The 9,362-nt window shown below is 46.4% G+C and overlaps 1 protein-coding gene across 1 annotated transcript; it reads left to right on the top strand.

The window, feature by feature from the left end:
* Positions 1 to 2,958: 2,958 nt before the first annotated feature.
* FAM180B (family with sequence similarity 180 member B) lies at positions 2,959 to 7,734 on the top strand. The gene is made up of 3 exons (XM_061343320.1): positions 2,959 to 3,503; positions 5,702 to 5,781; positions 6,361 to 7,734. Exons 1-3 carry the CDS (start codon positions 3,416 to 3,418, stop codon positions 6,802 to 6,804), a joined length of 612 nt encoding a protein of 203 aa, XP_061199304.1. The 5' UTR covers positions 2,959 to 3,415; the 3' UTR covers positions 6,805 to 7,734.
* Positions 7,735 to 9,362: the final 1,628 nt, after the last annotated feature.

Below are 9,362 nucleotides of genomic sequence, written 5' to 3'. Positions count from 1 at the left end.
CTTCTCATTAGAGAAGCCTGGGAGATTACGGAGAGTGCAATTTACTCACCCAGATGCATTATCTCTGGGCACAAGAGGTTGCACGGCCTTGCAAAGTACTGCCAATGCTGGCACGCTACCTCCTCCACTGCTCCACAGTGTTATAAGGCATTCTTGCCTATAAATCCTGCTTTCTTTAGGTTCCTTGTGGCTGGTGGGCATTTGCTTTATGCTAGGCAAGGCTGTGGTCAGCTTGGTCAAGCACAGAACTGTCTTCCAAATCCTTTATGTGCATGGCCAGTTTTGCCTGGGCTGGATTTCCCAGCTGTAGGATGTTGGATGAGATGTAAGTCAGATGTAGCGGGTTTACAGACACACTATTCAGAAGAGAGATTTTCTGGTACTGTGGGGACTTCAGGAGATGACTCACAGTCACCATGTTGAGCTTCCCCAGCTGAGTAGGTTTTGCTGGTGTTTTCCAGAACTCTGGCATTTCTCCCTCCAGCCAGGCGAGCAGTCTCTCCTTCCTGAGGATGTGGCTATTGATGGTGTCAGGGTATCTACCTCCATCACAGCTACACAGTCTGTATGGGCCCTTATAACTGATCTCTAGTCAAAACCCAGGTGGGGATGTCAGCTGGGCCTTGCACTCCTGCAGAACAGAGCTTATGGGACTACTGAGGGACAGGCTGGGTGACAGCATGCTGCATACCACCCATCCCACTGTATCCCATGATCTTTCCAAGTTGTGTGAGGCCTCTGGGGAGCTCCTTTTGTGCAGTAGGTGCAGTGGGATGAGGCCTTCCCTGTCACTGACACACAGCCTATTACTCCTTCAAGCAGTGGATGCCACTCATAAACTGAAAGAAGTCAGGGAAAGCGTTTGCATAAGAACCAGGAGCACCAGATCTGGAAAATAACAGTGGAGGTCATGTCTGTTTTATTGTCAGTGCTTCACTCCTGCTTTCCTCAAGGTTTTCTTCCCTTTTCCCTGCCAGTGACTCAAATCTCACCTTCTCTGCTAGTCATGTATGTCCTTCCTCCTTCCCTTCTTTCCTCAACCATCTTCTCCCCTGAGCACCTGCCAGACAGAACCAGGCTGGGGGCCATGGTCTTCCCTAAGTTCTGGGCAAGAGGTTAGAAGCAAGAGATTTCTCCCATTCTTTTATTTCCCTTTTGTGAAGATGCTGCCCATCTCCCTGCAGTCCAATCTCAAAGAAACCTTCCCAAAGAGGCTTTTTAGGTACTGTACTAACCACACCTCGTGTCTCAACCAGCATCCAGACAGCTCCTGCGGTTTACAATCCTTCGTATCTTGTTCCCCTTTCCCATCTCCTTACTTCAGGAGGTTATGGTGGAAAGAATGGAACCAGTCAAGGTGCCCCTGCAGAAACCTAGCTTGATGTGATGTGTTGAAACTGTGTCTACAACAGATGGTATGGGCAGGTGGGGTGCAGAGGGGCAGGGTTGTGCACACTCAGCTGTGAATACCTGGCAAGGACAGGATCCATCAGGAGGAGCAGGCTCACTGCCATTGCAATAGTACATGCAGGGACCATGTGCAGCTGTCAGAAACCCTGCTTGTTTCTGTGTACCATGTAACTTCTGCTGCTTGCAAATAACTAAGGGATATCTTTGCACTCTGCAAGTGCTTTTTGATGTGGGATAGTGAGGAAATTCTGCAAAATTCCCCTAGATCAAGGCAGCATCTACCACTGATTCTTGTCCCCTGTCTGTCTCTGTATCAGTCCGCTAAGCAGAGCCTCTGAACCTCCTCTCTAATCTCTCCCACCATCATGGTCATCCTCCTCTAGGCACTTCAGCTGCAAGCTGTTCCTAGGAAATGATCCTGCTGACAAAATCATATATGGCCTTTGCAGATGCTGGCCAAAATCCTGGACTCCTCCTTGTGCATGCTAAAGGGAAGCGATTTTATGGTCTATGAGGTGCAGGGGCTTTTTGCACAGTGACTTCTGGACAAAGGCATGTGTACGCTGCAGATCGTAAGGGATTCTAGCACAAAACAGAAGGCACATCCATCTCACTGCACAGATGGGTCACCACTATCTGCCTCTTGAGTAGCACGTGATTCACAGCTTAATGAAAGATACTCATCCCAGAGGAAAGGGATGCAACTAAAGCATAGGCAGGAGAAAATGAGGAAAACTGAAAGTGTAGCCTGATCTGAAGGTAGCCAAGGTTATGACAGAAACATGTCTTATTTTCATCCAAATTGAGGGTAAGAATGGCTCTGAGTATTGAGGGCTCTGGGTATGTGAGTCAAATCTGGGACTCTTCCTTTATGTGCTGCATTTCTTCACAGCTGGTGTGGGTCCACATCTTGCCAGGTACAGCTGCAGACCCAGGAAGGTTCAGAAGACAAGCTGCCTTGCAGGCTGCCAGCTTACCAACTGGAACATCATCCCTACCTTCAGTAAAATATGTGGTGACAGTAGTCACTACAAACTGACACCCTGTAATTTGCTGAGAAAGGTGTGAGTATCAGTTTCACCCCCTCTCTTTTCTGGGTTGACTTCTTTCCCCCTTTAACCTCAGGGAGATGGTACTGTTACTTCTTTATACATATCTATTTGTATAACACTGGCATCCCAGAAACTGTTGGGGAAGCCAGGACCATACTGTGCCATGCAGAAGAGAAATATAGAACAGCTTGACTGGGGATTGGGCCCTAAGAAAAGTGCAAAGATGTGTAGAGAACATCGATCTGCTGTGAAGGGAATCAGATGTAGTTTCAGCCTTGTAATTCACAACATCTAAGGAAAACTGTTCTTATCATAACCCCCAAGTCTTGTCACAGGAAAGGACGACGAAGCGCTAAAGCCTTCCTGGCTCTGATCCGTACTGTTTGCTATACCAAGTTCTCCCTCTGGGAGGTTTGATACAGAACTGAGCAAATGACGTTTCTGCTGCCTGTTTGTATGTTTTGGCTGCTATTGCGCTTCCATGAATCATGGATAAGCCTGCTGGCCTTATCTGTTTGTGACAGTTTGGGGCAGGTTGCAGAGTCTCAAACTCAGGAAAAAGGAGAACTGAAAATGAAGCCAAAGAGCCTAGCAGAAGTGTCACACAGATGTGACAGAGGTGGAGTGCGGATATGGAATGGACCTCCCTTCTTCGAAGTCATTTGTGTAGTGCAAATGATAGCTTCCTACAATACACTGCAGTGGGAAGGCAGTCTTTGGAAAAGAAGCTTAAACGATTCTGCCAAAAACTTCACAACAAAGTCTTCCAAGTTTCCAAAATACGATGGAAAATATCCTTCGGGGTCAGCAAGTTGAACTGCAAGCCCTTCCCAGGACTGTAACCAGGAACACAGAAAGATGGATCCGTTCCAACAGAGGCTGCTGGGACCAGAAGCAGCAAGGGAGGACACCGCTGCAAACAGCCTTCACTCCACGCAGGGCACTGTCTGTGCATGGGTGGGAGCAGGGCTGCTATGGCCCCGGAGCAGGTCAATGCCTGGCTGATCCTGTGCGTGTTTGCTGGATCCCAGAGGCTCACAGGTAGGAAATGCACCTGCTCGGGATGTGGCTTCTTGGCTTGGGGAATGTTCCTGCAATGCCAATGGTGTGAGACTGCCTGCTTCTTCAGGCTTTTTGACAAGGGCAGGTAGGGACAGGGCAAAGGGGAATGCTTTAAACTGACAGAAGGGAGATTTAGATTAGACATTAGGGAGAAATCCTTCACTGTGAAGGTGCTGAGGCGCTGGCACAGGGTGCCCAGAGAAGCTGTGGCTGCCCCATCCCTGGCAGTGTTCAAGGCCAGGTTGGACACAGGGGCTTGGAGTAAGCTGTTCTAGTGGAAGGTGTCCCTGCCCATGGCAGGGGTTGGAAATGGATGAGCTTTAAGGTCCCTTCAACCCAAACCAGTCTGGGATTCAATGATTCTAAATATGGTCAAATCCTACAGCTGGCTGTGCTGACATGGGAGAGATCTGGAGTCCCAGATCACCGGGGGAGGCACTTGTACCTACTTGTAGGGTAAAGCCCTGCTGCGATGTTCAGTGGCAGGGGGAAGGTTTTCTTGGGTCTGCACTGAAAAAAAATCTGCTTCTGCAAGAATTTTTGTGGATTTTCCAGATGCTTTTTGGGAAAAACAAGCAAACAAACAAACTAACAAACAATTGTTGGATGCTCAAGTGAACGAAGGACATTTTTTTCCCATCTCCAGAGGATATTTATGTTATTATTTCAATACATTATTTGTTATGATTTGTTTGATGTTTGTTTTGCTCTACTCAGGGATCTAACAGTGCACATACTGACGAGACCGTTACTAAGAACAGCATTTTGGCAGCTAGTCACCAAATACACTGACTTTGAATCCAATTGTATGTAGAGGATTCAATAGAGAGATCTGTGAACCTAGAGGATCAGTTAGCAGAGAGAAGCCCTGCAAAGAAAGAATCAGATGATGCAGTATTTTTACCTGAGCTAAAAGCCTTCCTGGCTCATCCACGGAGGAGTAGGAAAGAGCAGCTACATCTCTGCTTGCATTCCAAAGCCACGGCTGGCTTGGATCAGGGAGCCTGCAGCTGTGCAGAGAAACAAATCTCTGCAGCTCTGGGGGTGGCAGTGCGCTTCTTCAGGCAGCTTGTGCATCTCCCTGGTAAGCTTTAATCAAGGGTGGAAAGTTGGAAGTGCAGTTTGTTAGTGGTCATCACACACACATGGTGTTCAGTGATTTTTCTGCTCTCTATAAGCACCTGCTGACCTTAACTCTGCAGTCTTCCATATAAACTATCCCTCTTTTTTATATAAAAAAGCTTTAATCCATACAAAAATATTTTTAAAAAAGGTGTCTGACAGCTTATATTTTATATGAGCCTCTTCCATTTCATGTTTCTTGACCTTAAGGATGAGTCTGTAGGGTCTTGGCTACATTACTATGCTGAGCAACAGAGAAGGGAGGGGATGCAGCCTCCCTGTCACAGTCCTGGACTGAGGCTGCTTGTGTCTCCTTTTTCACCAAGAAGGAAATAATAAAGGCAAAATAAATGCAAAAGCTAAAGCACTAAAAGTGTTATTTGATGAAAACTTAAGAATTCTTAGGATTAACGTAACTTTCATATTAGTAAACCCCCATTGCTCTCGCCTTGTATATTTTTTCCCCTTTTAAATGATGTGGGGTGGCCCAGCAAGGAATTATCTGGACATAAGAGCCATAATGCATCTGACCAGGTTTCTTTGCCCCCCACACTTTGCCTGTGCTGGCAGCAGATGCTCAGGGAAGTATAAAACCAGGATAAGCATCAGGGTATGTCTCCACCAGCAGGTTGAGGATCCTCCCAGCACCCTCCTTCCATTGGGAAGTGTTGCTTTCTCCAGCAAAAGCTGCCAAGCAACCAAGCCCCATCAGTTCAAAACCCACCCATTCTCAGTGTGAAAGCTTCCTTCCTGCCTGTCAAAGCAAATTCCTTTGCTGCCATTGCCTTAGCTCTGTTGGCAGGATTAAGGGCTGTCATATCCAAAAGTTACACTTGCCTCCCTTAAACACTTCTGCTTGTCCTAAAAGAAGTGTGTTTTTTTTCTCTTAAAAAGCTTGTTTTGCTTATCAAAATCCCATGGTCAGCATCTGTCATGTTTGGCAAGCTGTGAGTGACAGCTCAGAAACATTGAAGATGTTATTGCGAACCAAATGACAAACATAAACAGGAAGGGCCTTGATCGTGCGCTACCAAACTCTGCCTGATGTCTTCCAGATGAACATCCTTACAGCAGGGATGGTGCCGGCGCCAACACTCCCCATCGCAGCCCAGAGGATGCGGACATCGTGTTAGAGGTCTCCGGGGTGGGGGGCCCCTGGGCCATGGCACTGTTAGTGCCCATGGTCCCACCTTCCTGTATGTAAAAACTCACACGTTCTGCTTGTTCTCATCCCTCCTGGATTTCGGGAATGCCTGGAGAACACCTCAGTGATGCCCTAATGCGTTTGTGTTCCCTTCCATTGTGGGGTGCAGCTGAGGGGGGCTCTTATCCCCTCCATGGCACCTCAAACCTCTGGGGTGGGACAAGGACCATCCCCATGGGATGGGTGACTTCCCCAAGTGGCCAAGCCCCCCTCCCAAGGCAGCTGTGCTTGGGAGCTGCTGTGGGTGGGAATACATCAGGAGATGCGGCAGGGCGGGAGAGAGCTGATTGGGTCCCACAGGGACACTGAAGTGTGGGGCGGTCAGAAAAAGGGTGTGGGGCTGGCAGAGAAGGACATGGAGTGGGATGAGGCGGGCCGTGGGCAGCGAGTCAGGGAGCAGCCGCCTGTCGGTGTGGCCTGAGATTTAGCAGCGTTGCAGATGGCTTTACAGCTGGGTTATAACTGGCGGAGGGTTTGTGCTGGGCTTCACGTGCTGCTCTTCTCTTCCAGATGCTGTGGGGAGGGCTGGATGTTCAGGCCAATGGGACAGTCCGGCTGCGGGATGAAGAGCTGGCCTCCCTGCGCCCGGCACGGTGGTTCATGCATGTTTTAGAGGAGGAAGTTCCCAAAACACCGGCAGAGATTGAGCAGCACCTGAGCTACTATTCACTGACTGATACCCCCTTGCCTCCAGTGGGGTTTGACCGCCTGCTTTTCACCAGTGTTTACTGCGCCTATCAGGTTCGCTCCACGCAGGGTCTGGATAAAAATCTCTGGATTCGTTTTTTCTCTCAGCTGGTGGATGAAATCTTTCGTGACCTGTGCAAGGGGCTCTGCCCTGCAAATACCACCCTGCTCCTGGCTTCCTGGCCCTGGAAGGAGAAGCCTTCTCATTTAGCATCCCTGAAACATCTCTATCGCTCTAACCTGGCCAGGACCAAGAGAAACACTTAGTAAAGGAAACTACCATAGGAAAGGACACACCTGACTTCAGCTGCATCCTTGGTTATGTTGGTTTCCACATTATTCAGGACTTTGTGCAAATACACCATACCTTTTTGTCCTGCTCTCTGCGATGCGCTGCCAACTCTAAAAGGATTTCTGCACAAGCTTTTAATTTTAAGTTAAATAGGACAAAACCATAAAGTACATTTCACTCTCTCCTTCTAAAGTGCATTTCACTCCTTTTTGCTTTTGTTCTGCTTGTGTTTTGGGTTTGAGTGGGCTGTGCTGAAGGGGGCAGTGCTATTCAGATGTGTTATCTGTCTTCATCTCTGATGCTTACTGGAGAGGTGCCCTGGCAGTGTTTTTCCAGGAAGTCACACTCCTGTCCTAGCTGACTTCATTTCAGATCAGTCAGTTCAGCCTCTTTATATTCCTGCTGTGGTCTCAGCCAAATACAGCATCTTTTCTCCTTTCTTTTAACCAGCAAAGCAGATTTTGTTGTGTTTCATGATATAGGTCACCTATTTAATTTCCACTTTCTGCCCATGTGGCATCACATTTTATGTGTCCATAATAATTTCCCATCTCAACTATTCAATTTTATTTAAAAAGAAACCTGAAAATATATGTATTCCGTGAAGCATTCTAGCATTTGCATATCATATTTACACATGTAGTCTGCTTTGTGTCAGTTATTGGGAATATATCTGGAATATACTTCCTTAGGGCTCATTTAAATTCCTGAGGATTGTGACCTAGTTATTTCTGGAGCAGATTTTACCTCTTCTATGAAGTTTATTTTGTACAGCTATGGCATTTTACAAGCCGAACATAATAAATATGTGATTTCCATCCTCAAAATGAGAAATACAATCATTTTATAGAAAGAGATCATTAACTTTTCTCTGTCTAACACACTGCAATGTGGAATTAAATAAACATAATAAGGGGTTTGATTTTTTTTGTTTGTTTCTACTAGGTTTCCTGCTGCCATTGTAGGTACATTAATTTTGCACATTCATTGCACGTGCTTAGGTGATGGCATCCATAATTCTCTTTCTAGCAATATACTCTTAACTTTCCATGCTCAGCAAAGGAGGCATGTGCGAAATTCAAAGTGGGAATTGCTGGCTTTTGCCTTCATTAATCTTTCTCCAAGCCATTGTTGCCCAACAGATGGAGAGGAGAAGTGGCGAGGCAGGAATAAGAAGCCTGGAAGCAAGATGTTACAGAGCATAGTTTTAGAGGTCAGGTTAGGGCTCTGACAGGAGGAGACAGATTTACACAGTCCATAAAGCAGGTTGGCTGTCGTTTTGTTGTTGGGTTTTTTTCCCAAAGGATGTAGCATTTTATTTGAAGTATAACCTCCAGTAAACCAGTGTCCCACCTAATGTTCTTCTATTCTTATGCTGTTTTTCACATACCTCCAACCACTACCCTTCATCCTTTTCCCATGTATGCCCCCAGTCTTTAGTGTCTAGGGTACGTACATAGTGATAAAGGCAGGGAGTGGCTGCAGACGAGTTCAGTTTGAGCAGAGAGTATCATCAAAAAGCCAAGAAGGGATGGCACTGGAATAAAGGAATATTGTCTGGTTGGAGAATGTATTGTCTGAGCTATGTGAATGTGTGAGTAAAAGCTGAGAGGGTTGGCTTGGTGACCCAGATGCAAACACACCCTTTTGAATTCAGGATATTGTTAGGATCAGTCTAAGAGCATTGCTATGTGTTGAGCAGATTATAAATTAAACTTGAGTTTAATAAGTTTTATGCATGCTCAAGATGATAGAATGCTTTGGGTTGAAGGGGACCTTAAAGGTTATCTAGTTCCAACCTCCCTACTATGGCAGAGACACGTTCCATTAAACCAGGTTGCTCCAAGCCTCATCCAACCTGGCACTTTGCAGTTTATGTATTTGGGGAGACAAACCAGGGTTTGGCTCGATGGCAACAGCATCAGTCACACTGTGATGAAGCCTCCAGCCTCCTGCTTTCCTACTTCCCTCCTGGATCCTGCTGTCAGTCCTTACTGCCCTGTGGGAACATGCCAGGGGTCTCCAGAGCCACAGTCCCTCTGCACAGCACTATGGTTTGGCAAACACATTGTGTAAGAAACCACTGAATACAGATGCTGAAAGTACCACCTGATGGTGCCTTTGATCCTGTTTGCACTAGGTTACCAGTACAGCAGACAGCAGATCAGCCATATCCTTGTGTTCTTGTGTTCAAGGAGCTAATTTATGGGGAATATAATGCCCCAGCAGTCAACATTGACATTGCTTATCACACTTATTATTCTGAGCCTGCTTCTGACCCAAATATGAAGGGATTTAAAGATACATATTTTATTCTTCTTACTTACCTTGTTTCTGAGCTTTCAGAGGATGCTCCATTCGTAGATTTGAGCCCTCATCCTTTACTACAAGAGCTAGAAGCCCACTTCTTGGTTTGTTTCTAAATGTATTATTTTCATTAAATGGAAGCTGAGATTCTCAAAGAGCTTCTTGACTCAACTGATGTCAGATTAAGAAAAGCACCAAATATTGGGACATTTGTGTTAATATTGTA

Source organism: Neopsephotus bourkii, unplaced genomic scaffold (assembly GCF_033783945.1).
Source record: "Neopsephotus bourkii isolate Nb327-2 ecotype Australia unplaced genomic scaffold, CSIRO-AGI_Nbou_v1 NB_1825, whole genome shotgun sequence".
Taxonomy (NCBI): domain Eukaryota; kingdom Metazoa; phylum Chordata; class Aves; order Psittaciformes; family Psittacidae; genus Neopsephotus; species Neopsephotus bourkii.
The sequence above is the reverse complement of the archived record's forward strand: the minus strand, read 5'-3'. Positions and strand labels throughout refer to the sequence as shown.